The sequence below is a fragment of the Scatophagus argus genome, chromosome 1 (assembly GCF_020382885.2).
Source record: "Scatophagus argus isolate fScaArg1 chromosome 1, fScaArg1.pri, whole genome shotgun sequence".
Taxonomy (NCBI): Eukaryota; Metazoa; Chordata; class Actinopteri; family Scatophagidae; genus Scatophagus; species Scatophagus argus.
The window spans coordinates 4,659,422-4,671,828 of record NC_058493.1 but is presented as its reverse complement, the minus strand read 5'-3'; the positions used below and the strand labels follow the sequence as shown (position 1 = coordinate 4,671,828).

Below are 12,407 nucleotides of genomic sequence, written 5' to 3'. Positions count from 1 at the left end.
TGACCCTGGAGAGTAGGTAAGTATGTTCTGGCCTGACTGTTGTTGACACTGAAAGCTACAGTGGACTGTGGCACACAATTGGCCTATGACAAGAAATAAAGTGACCACTGCACTCAATATTCGTCTCAGTAGAAACCATATTGGTTGTTCCACAGATGGGAACACCTGGGCATAGCTTGAAATGACACATTTAGCAACACTTACTCCACCAGTCAAACTGTGCAGATGAACAGCTTAAGATGTTAGGAAACGATGTGAATGGTTTCAAATGTTCTATGAAAAGACATCCCCATCCAAGACTCTGTTTAAGCGCTTAGATTCTTCATGTGGTTAGCCTTTCAACAACCTTGAGAAAGTAAGAAATACTCAGCTTGTGTTGAGTGCAAAAATGCCCACAGCCCCTTCATAAAAACTTAATATGTCTTGTGGCTACACTGCATGCTGATCTGTTGAGGCCTGGAGCTACTGGGAAGACAAACTGATACTGCCTTACCAACAACAGACCCAATTTTTGTTATTTTGTTTTGGATTTTCACTTTACACGGCATAATTATTGTGTTGTAGGCACAAAAAGCAGGTTTATACAAGGACAAACCTGGATGTCATTACCCCAAAACAGTAATAAGACAATCATGAGATAAATGCAGTAACTCACAATATGGTGATTAAATCTTCAGGCATGCACAGGCACTAGTTGTTTCTGGGCCTTTTTTCTGGCCCTCAGAGTAAACTAGTCTAAACTTCCAAAACTTGTATCCTAGTTTGACAGCCTCACTCTTGAGTCTGGCTGATACTTATGCAACTAAGCATCTTCCTTTAATACATCCAAATCTTTTTCCCACCGAAGAGTGAATTCTGGGAGTAAACAAAGCCTGCTGAGTCTTGGACCATGATACCAGGTTAGATCTTAGGCAATAGCTATCTCCGTGAGTTGTTGGCCTGCATCCCTCTCAAAATCCATCTTCAAATCCCTCTGCATTTGTGCCAATCTACTAATGTTTTTTTCTTTTTTCTGTCAGTCTTAGGAAGGAATCTTTTGCATCTTCACAGGATGTGAAGAGAGAAAAGAGAGGATACATCAGCTCTTCAGTTAACCACTGGTTGATGGCAACAGCACATAATATTAAGTTCAAAAAACATTACTACATTTTAGATATTTTTCTTCTCTTATTTCCTCCAGTGCCAACTGACTTTGGTGATCCCCTGAACTGTCCTTTACTTATCTTAGTATCTAGTTATGATTTATTGATGTACTGGCACAAAATTCAGCTAAGACATTTGTGGCTGGATATATCCTGGTGATCCCCTGACTTTTTCTCCAGTGCCACTACGAGGTTGACATTTGTGGTTTTGAGTGAAATGGGTATTGAAGAGATAGCTATGACATTTATTTCAGGCATTCATGTTCACCTCAGGATGGATTGTGATCACTTTGGAGAGTTTATCTTTTCATCTAGTGCCATCATCATGTCAACATTTTAATGTGTCCCATGCTTCAGTGTGTGGCTGTGGTCAAAAAATTGATGCCCCATGTCTGTTCACAAAAACTTTTCCACTGTTTAGGAAGGTGTCCACATTCCCATTTTAGGCATCTAATGGTTTGGATTAAATAGTTCCAATATTTTGTCTATTCCATTGAAATACCAAGCCAAGTTCCCAGGGTTTCTTTTCCTCCAGTCACTCAGTGAACAGAGCATAAAAAAATGATACAAGAGATTTCTGGTTTTAATTGCATCATTAGAATTACAAGATAAAACAAATAATATTTCACATATTGGCTCTTGACAGTGTCATTAAAAATCTCTTTAAAATCTCTCAATGCATGTGTTTCTATGAACAGCGAAGATGGAAACAGGTCACATAAACTGGCGTTGAGAAAACCTGGTAAAATTCCCAGAATTACTCCAGTACTATCCACAGTGTCATAGTAATCTGGATAAAATTACTAAATAACCTCTAACCTTCTCAAGTGACTGAAGTGTGGATTTTATTTAGGAAACTTATCATATCTCAGTAAGTCTGGGGGCTACTGTAGGAAAAAAAGACCTTGACTTCTTGTTAATTAAGCTTAAATAAATAGTTTACATTTATGCTATTCAGTAACACTCAAACTGACCATGACTGGGTTAATGCACACCTGGTTTAAACAATAAGGACGGGACAGATGCTCACAGCACATACTTCATATATTGTATTACAAGGATTGTAGCAGTGGAACTTATTTTTCCTAATAGAGATGATACTTTTCTGCAGTTGTAAGTCAAATTATACAACTTTGACATGTTATGAATTATTTATGTAGTAAAATAGTTTCCACCCTGTAGAAATTAGAAAAACGTCTCAGCAGAGGAAATACTGTTTAACGGTGTTTTAAATCTTACTTAGCCAAAAGGGCAAATAAGATTAATTAATGTGGAGGTGTAAAAAACAGTAGCTACAGCCCTGATACAAAATTATATTGTTTTTAGCTGCACTATAATACCCTTTTATCACTGAAGACATTTTGTCACAGTGGAAAAAGCAGAGGTGTAAATAACAGAGTGAATGGTGGCTGGATTCTAGCACCCATGCTGCTTGAACAGAACAGAGCCAATGTTAAAGTTTTAAATTCCACCTGAGCTTTTCCTATTGATAAGTCAAAATGTATATTGTTAAAAAAAAAAAGAAAGAAAAAAACTGTTCACATAAGGTGGTCAGAAAGGTCATAAAGTATATTTGTATGTTTCAGTGTTGGAGCAAATGAAGTGCTCTGCAAAGCCTTCACACATTACTGATGTGATAACTGAGAGTTATAAATTTGTGAGCATGTTATCATGCCATTAATATTGAGCTTCATGGCTGAGGGGTGATACCTGGAAATTAGCCTAATAGCCTTAAAGGGTTATTTTTTGGGCAATACGCTTATTCACTAGAGCTAAATGAGAAGATCAATACTACCATCATGTCTGTCAGAAAAATATAGAGACAGAATCAGGAGGTGATTAAGCTTAACCTAGCACAAAGACTGAAAACAGGGCAAAGCAGCTAGCCAGATTCTGTCTAATTGTAACAAATACAACTGGTAGCACCAGTGAAGCTAAATAACATTATTTTATGCTAGCAGGTTCCTTGTTTTCTCAAGTTACACTAATTGGCTGCTGGACCTAACTTTATATTTGGAGTGCATATATGACGAGTTGTATTTCACAAAATGTAAAACTATTCTTTTAATGCCCTACTAACAAACTAAATAGTCTGTTAAAAGCGGTCAGGTTACTTTAGAGTGACATTAGAGTTGCCATTGCAATAAATATTGTTGTTCCAGGCAACCTGCGGTCTCAGAGATAGAACGATATGTTTATGTCAGGGCCAGTAACGATAGTGATTATTTCTAGTCAGGTAGACCAATAATGAATGTTTAGGATCTCAGCGTCAAAAGTATTACTTATTACTTGTGTACTGTACTTACGTAAAATTTTGAGGATCTCAAAATGAGTATTTTTTGCTACTTTGGAAAATACTGGATTTTTACTCCAGTACGTTAATTTGATATTTTTAGTTAATAGTGACAACAGGCAGAGAAAGATGGAGAGTCACATTTTTAAATTATTTTGGCAGTTGGAAAAAAAAAAATCTGACAGATTCCTATAATGAGAAAAATGCTGAATCCATCAGTCTCCCATGATCCACAGTAAAACATACACTGCACATGTAAACATTGTTTTTGTTATGTATCTGCATTGTTATTAGGCTCAGTTGCCTCAATTCCCCACCTCCACCTCTGAATAAAAGACAAACCTTTTATGAGAACTGAGACGCCTGTTACTATTTTCAAAGAAGATGAAATAAAAACAAATCAACTTTTGATTTGTAACTAAATGAAAATCATTTCACCATCGAAACTGTGATTTAAATAATAAAAATACTGTATTATTAATGTTCTGTTTTTCCCAAACAATTACAGGGAGCAGCACATGCCCTCTACAGTACGGATTCAATATTTGCCATATGTGCAATAACTGAGAGGTCAATCAAGTAAGCTACAACTGCATACTTGCTTTCAGTTCGTGAAGAATGTCAGTGCCACTGCTCCAGGCAATAACTTTAGCTTTTAGAGAAGAGTTATCTTCCTGACTTTTCAGTTTCGCCAGCAATTTCTCCAGGGTGTATCCCTTCCTCGGCATCGCAACATCATGCCTTCTCAGACAGGAAGTAGGGCAGAGATCATTCCCACCGTCCCCCACGTAAAATATCCGCTCATACTCCACACCTTCATCGGACTGCTCTGACAGATACAACTCCAGGACCTTTTTCTTACAGAGGTTGACGGGGCATCGCTCACAGCTGTGTGAGTGGTAGCACTGTACCTCCATGTACCCGAGCTCATTGAACTTAGCTGGGTTGGTGAAGACCTGATCAACAGCTGCCTGGAGTCCAGATGCGTGGAGAATCCAGTCTATGAACATGGTGTTGGAGTCAGAGATGACTATGCAGTCAATGGTGCTTTTATGCTCTGATACGAATGTCAGCAAGTCTGTCATTCCAGCTGTGAAGGGGATGGTCTCCATCACACTGCGGACCGTGTCTGGGCTGATCTCCTGGTCTCCTGGATGGACAGCCCGAAAAAAGAACACAGGACTTAAGAATAAGGAAGAGGTAGTGATAAAATATTAATTCAGAAACATTCTGAGCAGTTCTAAGGGCAACCTAAAAACAGGGCAATGAAATCTCAAGGTGAAGAATAAACAAACAGTATTTCATTTGTTGCATCTTGACAGTGTCATTACAAATCTCTCAATGCTTGTGTTTCAATGAGCAGTCAAGCTGGAAACACTCTGACCAGGTAGTATAAACTGGCTATGAGAAAGCTGGATAAAGTTTTAGAATTACTCCAGTACTATGCACAGTTTCATAATAATCTGGATAAGATTACAGAATAAATCATTGAACCTTATCAAACACGTTAAGTGTGAATGAATGCAAAAATACAGTAGCACCTACTACCTACTGCTGTAGGAAAAAAAAGACCTGGACTTGTTAATTAAACTTAAACAAATAGTTTAGGTTTTAATAGCCTCAACTCACACTAACCATGACTGGGTTAATGCAAACCAGGTTTAAACAATAAGGACAGGACACATGCTCACAGCATATATTAGATATATTGTATAAACAGGAGTATAGTGGTGGAACTTATGAAAAAAATATGAATGCAGAAATATTCTGAGCTGCTCTATGGAGGGCCTACAAACAGGACAAAGTAATCTCACCTATATAGTTCATCACTCTGCCCATAAACTCAGTCCAGTGGCCTTTTCTGTAGGACTTCTTCACAGAGTCAGGAAGAGTCTGACCTGGAAGGCATCTGCAAAAAGAAAAAAAAATTATCCACTGTGGATAAAATGGTGATGTTGCTTTCAATTAAAGTTAATTAATTAAATTCAATTTCATGTGTAATTGTGATCTCTTTGTATCAAATAGCCTTGCTCAGGTATTCCTCCTAGATTTTTTGTAGATTTTACAGTACAGGAAAATATTTTTATTATGATTAACTGATTGATTCATTTAATATATTATTTACCTTATTACCCAAGTGTCACTGTTGTCATCTACCACAGTGTGGTCAAAATCAAACACCATCAAAGTCTTCATTTTTCACCTGAAGGGAGACATAACAATTTTAATTAAAAAAAAAACAACGAGATAAGAAAAACAATAAGCAACAAGTGTAATTTTGGACCTACAAGAAAGAACGAAATTATACTTATTATCTAATATTCTCATTAAATCAAGCTGCGTTGTGCATGTTTGCTCTGTCTAACTCTGACATTAGGGTTTGGCTAACATATAAACTTATCTTGAACGATCAGTTGTTCTGCCTGTAAGGCTCCACCAGCTTAACGTTATCTCAAACCAGCACTAATCGTAACCGACTCCGATAAACTGTACCATCCAACTGACAACTCTCGATAAATCGCCCTTCTCTATATGCCGATTGTACTACAACACCTCAATTAATCCTGACATGTTTTAGTTATGTATTTATTTACTATACATGTTACGTTTAAACTCACAATGTTTTAAGTGACTTATTTTTATAAGAAGTCTGGCGCGACCCCGTCTCCTTAGAAGTAAATAGCATAGCGACCGGGGCTAATGCTTCAAATTCTGCTCCAACAGCTCAGATCGGGCTCATGGGTAATAACAAGGATCAAAGTGATTCCTATACTAGACAAAACCCCAGGTTACTGAGAGATTTAAAACACTTATGAGGTATAATCGCTGAACTCAACCACAAACTGACCTCAGTCTGCTTCACATCAGTCCACCGGTCTGTCTTCCTCCTCGTCTTGTTGCGTGCCATGACGTCCTACAATTGTGGACTCTTTATGGCCCCCTGCTGGTGCAGTGCGGCTTGTTGAAGTGCTCATTATTCTTATTCTTATTCCTATTCTTATTCTTATGGTAAGACACGCTCACACGAAGACCTGTGAGCACACTTTAATATTTCTATTTTTATAAGAATATGTGTGGTTTGCTATAATGATCTTTTAAATTGTTATTATATCAGAAAAAGTACCCAAATGAATGAGGTTGCTACATTATAATTATTAACACTTCCGGCTAAAACACCGAGTACGCACAACTAAAAACTTACAAACCATCATTCCGCGGTTGGATCCGGAGCGCTGTCGCAGTGAGCGCCACTTGCACCTGAGGGCGTCATTCCACCCTTGTGGCCACTGGGTGGTAGTCACACACAACTGGAATTGACAAAAATTCAAACAGAGAAGAAGAAAAATCTGTCGGTTCAGTTCCTGGTTGCATAAAGTCCAGAATCGCCCTCTGTTCAGATTGTTGTTTTTCTTACCGTCAGGCTAACTGTTTTTCTATTCCGACCGATATGTTTAAAGGTTTAGGGACCTGGTTGGGTTTGGAGAACCCGACGTTAACGAAAACGCCGGACGACAAAGACAATCTCAGTGTGGAGCAGGAAGAAAAGGTGGTAGAAGCACAAAACGAGGTAAACAAACAGCAACCAGCTGACCAGGATGGAGAACCAGAGGCGAACCAGGAAAAGTCTGAGCAGGGCCAAGGACTGGGAGGTGAGGAAGAACTGTTTTCACTACGTCATCGTCTTTTTCCAAAAATAATTTAACGTCATGCTGAGGCAGTAAATTTGCTTGTCAGTTACTGGAGGATCTAGTTGTGTTATTCAATGTGACGTTGGTCTGTTTGTCCATGTTAACTTATCATAGAGCTGTTATGTCACTGGTGAAAAGTTATTACCGCCCTGTCCTTTAATGTCTTGTTACGCTTGTGCTGTAGTAGGAACGTTTTTAGTAACAGTCCCACAGTATGATGTTATTGTCAACGTTATCTTCCCATCTTTCCCCTCCACGTGAAGATTACATCTTCAGCTTTGCCTCCAGCGCCACGAAGAAGATCTCTGAGTCTGTGGTGGAGACAGCTCAGACCATCAAGAAGACTGTGGAAGAAGGGAAAATCGACGGCATCATAGACAAGGCGAGCTGCTCTCTTAGTTTGGCAGACCTTACAACACATGACGACAGGATTTCACTGTCAGTGTTGCCCCTTAGTCCCCCCCAGTCTGTTCCTCCATTTAATAGGTGTGTGTATTTGTGCAGACTTTTCTAGGAGACTTCCAAAAGGAGCAAGAGAAGTTTGTCCAAGAGAAGAAAGCAAAAAAATCAGGTAATTAAAGTTATCTCTCAAACTGATTTTCATTATGTTGAGAACCCTTGATTTACAGGACAGCCTGCCTTGAAATGAGGTCGCATGGTTTGCACATCGGGATTTATTGTGTGAAACATGAGGATTTCTAGGAACTGTTGTTTGTTCATGTTTTATTGCAATTATTATTCTCACGTATTGCTCCTTTAGAGTGGTTCCCCTCCTCCTGGATAGATGGTCATTAAACATATCATATAACTCCAATTATTTCATGTGACCTGTCAGACCGTGTGGACAAACACGTGATATTGGGAAAAATAAGATTAAAAGTAAGACGATCAGATGTATACCTTAAAAAGAGTACATGATAAGACAGTCATACTAATTAGCAGGATTCTTGACATATGCAGTATGTAATGGATGATAATGTATGCGTATACAGTATGTAAATCAGAGTAACTGAATAACAAAAAGCTTAAGCCCACTAAGATGTTTCCTAATAACTTTACCCAAATGCCAACTGGAAAATTGATTATCAAAATCCAGAAATTTCTGGGCAAGTACTTTCTTTAAATCCGTGGTTCTTTTATAAATCCTCTTGATTTCCTGCGCGATGAATGAATTAAAGTTTATTTGTCTGTCCTGTGTATACAAATAGGTGCAATTCAGAGCTGCACTTTCAAAAGGAAAGTGCTTATCTTCATGTGTACATACTGTGGGTGAGATGCCAGTGGACTTGCAGCAGAAATTACATCATTATTTATCAAAAGCTCCCTTCCTGCCCCCCGGGTTCTGTTAGATCCAGGTGTATTCTTGTGTGTGTCTAAGAGCTAAACCTGTGAATGCTTTTTTTTTTTCTGAGAGTCTTGTGGATTTTGTGTTAAAGTGAATTTTTATGTACTGTTGCTTGCGTCCAGAGGCAGCAGTGCCTCCATGGGTCGGCTACAATGAGGAGGAGACAATCCAGCAACAGATCCTTGCTCTGTCAGCTGTAAGCAAACACGTCATACGCTCTGTGAATGTCTCAACACATCTGTGATCAAGACGTACTTCTGCTCAGTTCTTTAACATTTGGTCCGTTTTCATTGAAACCGAGCACTGTGATTACAGGACAAGAGAAACTTCTTGCGAGACCCTCCTGCTGGTGTTCAGTTCCACTTTGACATGGAGCAGATGTATCCTCTGGCTGCAGTGATGCTGGAGGAAGACCAGCTGCTCAACCGCATGCGCTTTGACTTGGTTCCTAAACAGTCAGTAGTTTTCCCGCACTGTGTGTGTGTGTGTGTGTACAGTGCTTATGCACCTGCCTCTGCAAGTGTGTTAAGTGGACGCAATTGCGTTTACCTGTGAAAGCAACACGAACGAAATGCTAATATGAAATGCACGGTGATGTGTTTGACAGTGTGAAGGAAGAGGTTTTCTGGAGGAATTATTTCTACCGGGTGTCTCTGATCAAGCAGTCGGCTCAGCTCACAGCGCTGGCAGCCCAGCAGCAGCAGAAGGACGGTGAGGAGAGTGTGTCGCCTGAGGACGTCGTCTTGACAGGTCAGACTTCCGTCTACAGCTGGGTCATGTGGCAAAAATCTGATCGTTTTTCCCATTTTGACCAATACTGATATTTATCATGATGCGGTCTATATTTTGATAATTGTTGAAGAGTATCCTGATAATGACTGAAGCCTGAAGAAACCAGAGGTTTCACTGGTTAAACTTTAGAATACAGTTTATAAGCATAAACATTTTGTGATAGAAGAATACATTTGATGACATCTAAATGTTAACATTAACTTGCTTTTTAACATGCCTGCCACAAAAGCAAGTTAGCTTCCCTTGTATCCTGAAGGGATGTTACCCGCAGACAGCACATTTCTGTTGATCATAACGTCTCCCTTTGTTGCACTTGTGGATAATGAGCATTGTAACCATTGACTCCAGTGAGATTATATATCCTAAAGTGGGTTTTGTTCCCTCCCCTGTGGGCTTGCTCTGAATTTGAACTGCTCTTCATCGTGTGAAGTGTGAAGTGTTTACTTCTGCTGTGTGACAGGCTGTTAGATCTGTCTATATCGTCGTTATCAGCACACAGTTTATTACACTGCCGTATTGTGCTCCTTTTATCGCCCAGCCCTGCTTTGATCCAATAGAGATGATGACCGAGGTCATTTCGCCTGTTATCCACATCAACACAATCTGCTGCCATTGCAGCATTCACTTCTTTAATATACATGCAACATGTAAGGAGGTAACTGTTCCTGCCTTGTCCCCAAGATGGCTGTTTGATTGGAGCTGCTCAGACTCCCACTCTACATGTCAGCAGCTAGACGCATAGACTATGTGTACATTCATGACTGAAATGCCAGATGTACTGTGTGCGTATATGTATTGTTACTGTCAGAGTGATGAAGCCCTGTGTAAGCATAAGCTTCTCTTAGTCGTTATTGAACTGGACACATGTGCATAAGGCAGATTATTTACAGTCAGCTGTAAATGCATGCAGCCGTGCCTTTCTGCTTGCTCCAGCGCATACTATTTAAAGCATGTACAGCATATAATTAACTCCATCACATGTACCTGTAAGCCATAAGTGGGATTGTTCTAGCTGTTGTTAGATGTCGGAAAGATGGTGCATGATTTGGCACCGATTTTCAAACAGACTTCAGAAAAGAAACGGAAACAGAAAAGTTCTTCTCGATAAAGTGAATAAGATGATAATAAGGCGATTCCTCCAGTCAGTCAGTCAGTGAAATTAATTACCAGCCTAAATGAATGTTGTTCTAGTATTATTTCTCCTCTCGCCTCCCCCTGATCATCTCACCGTATAGACACGGCCTGCATGTGCACACATTCTCACTGCATGTTCTTCTTTTATAAATACCAATCCAACACACTACACAGGGATCTGTGTAGTGAATGCTGTATGCATGTTTTTGTACGTTTGGCCTGAGATGTATTCTCTTCCAATCCTCATTTATTTAAAGTGGCTATATAAAGACCAGTGTTCTACAAGAGTTGATGGGCTAAAACAGAATAAACTGCTTTGTCACCACAGGGGTCTCCTGACTTGAGAATAACATATTACACCATAAACGTGGCTGTCGCTTGTGGTCTAAGAAATTATTCTGATTGACTGACTTATCAGTTCGCAGATTTGTGAGGGGAGGGCCTCTGTCCCCTTGGAAAAGGAATTTGAGATTTGATTGGAGGATTTGGTGTGGTGTCAAAAGCAATGAGAATCAGTTCTTCACTTCTTGTCATTCACCTCATTGTTATTAAGGCGCTGATAATGAGACTCTCACGCACCCTTTACTGGAAAGCACACACAGGGAGTGTGCTTTAAGAGGAAGTCTCGGGGTCATTGAACTAAACACCACCTTGTGATTTGCATAAGAAGAATTAACAAAGCTATATTATTTCTTGTAGACAATGTCAGACCAAAAACTCCACCAGTTTCCATCAGCGACATACAGAAGGTAGGAAAATGAGGAAGCGTGTGTGTGTGTGTGTGTGTTGGTGTGTATGCTCAACTTGATATTTTTGATGTATAACTAAATGGCGAGAAAGAGTAGCGCAGTGAGTTTCTTTTCTGTTTGCATGACTCCCAGCCGCCTCAAGAAGAAGAGGAGGAGATGTCGACGAGTCCTGGCGTGTCCGAGTTTGTGAGCGACGCTTTTGACTCGACTGCCATCAACCAGGAGGACCTTAGGAAAGAGATGGAGCAGCTGGTGCTGGATAAGAAGGGGAGCGTCCCCTCTCCTGATGGTTAGCTCGATGAGAGTTTCTCACAGATTCTTCAGCTAAATCTCAGCACAATCTAAGCACTCACATCAAACAACTGATATAACTACTGTATACTGTAGTTATTCAGCCAGTTTAGATTTTGGATATTGAGTGTGATTAAGTTGCTGAGTGTGTAATTACTTTGCTCACTATCCTCCCCTCCCTGTACGTTCAGATGAATCAGCAGACTGGGAAAAGGAGCTGCAGCAGGAGCTTCAGGAGTACGAGGTGGTGACCGAGTCAGACAACAAAGACGACCAGTGGGATCAAGAGATCGAGAAGATGCTGCAGGCCGACGACAGCTAAACAACCTCTGTGTGTGTGTGTGTGTGTGTCTCCTGTACAGTGATCTAGCCCATGGATGAATAGTGACCAGTGATGCACAAGGGGATGGACTTCTCCATCCTTTGCCACACCCAACTGTGATTACTACCTTATAAACATTCTCATGTTCCTGATGAAGGTGTAGATCCAATAGTAAGAGTGTGTCACCTCTGCTGCAGACAATGGTTATGTTCAGGTGTATTAGTAAAGTGCTACTTCATTACTCTTTCCTCAATTAGTTATGTCGACTTGCTTTCCACCCCTCACTCTCTTCCTGTTTTTCATGGAAAAACGCCACTAGAGGGCACCACAGTACAGGCACCATGAATTTTAAAATGGAGGGGGAGGCCTGTTAAAAATGAAAGTTTTGCTGCTTCGTGATTGTCGGGTTGTACAGTAAAGTGTTAGGGTAGTCAGAGTACAGTAAAATCAAATGTAAAGTTCCATTTATGTAAATAAAGAGGATTCTAACATTAGACGTCAAGTGGCATTTCCCTTTCCCATCTGCTTGGCATTTTACATTTTGACAAACTCCTGTGTGCATGTCTGCTTTACTTTGTTTCTTTGCTACTGAAATACTGTATATTTCCATTTTTATCATCTGTTATCCTTTAATAAATATTTATCTATTA

General features: G+C 39.9%; 2 protein-coding genes across 2 annotated transcripts; one reads left to right on the top strand and one right to left on the bottom strand.

Annotated features, from left to right (window-relative positions):
- Positions 1-1,707: 1,707 nt before the first annotated feature.
- On the bottom strand, positions 1,708-6,466 carry phospho2 (phosphatase, orphan 2). The gene is made up of 4 exons (XM_046399171.1): positions 6,284-6,466; positions 5,561-5,638; positions 5,250-5,344; positions 1,708-4,585 (listed from the first exon to the last, which is right to left on the bottom strand). Exons 2-4 carry the CDS (start codon positions 5,629-5,631, stop codon positions 4,020-4,022), a joined length of 732 nt encoding a protein of 243 aa, XP_046255127.1. The 5' UTR covers positions 5,632-5,638; positions 6,284-6,466; the 3' UTR covers positions 1,708-4,019.
- Positions 6,467-6,764: 298 nt separating this feature from the next.
- On the top strand, positions 6,765-12,407 carry LOC124064488 (synapse-associated protein 1-like). The gene is made up of 9 exons (XM_046399047.1): positions 6,765-7,085; positions 7,388-7,506; positions 7,629-7,695; positions 8,592-8,665; positions 8,785-8,924; positions 9,077-9,219; positions 11,095-11,144; positions 11,277-11,433; positions 11,627-12,407. Exons 1-9 carry the CDS (start codon positions 6,884-6,886, stop codon positions 11,755-11,757), a joined length of 1,083 nt encoding a protein of 360 aa, XP_046255003.1. The 5' UTR covers positions 6,765-6,883; the 3' UTR covers positions 11,758-12,407.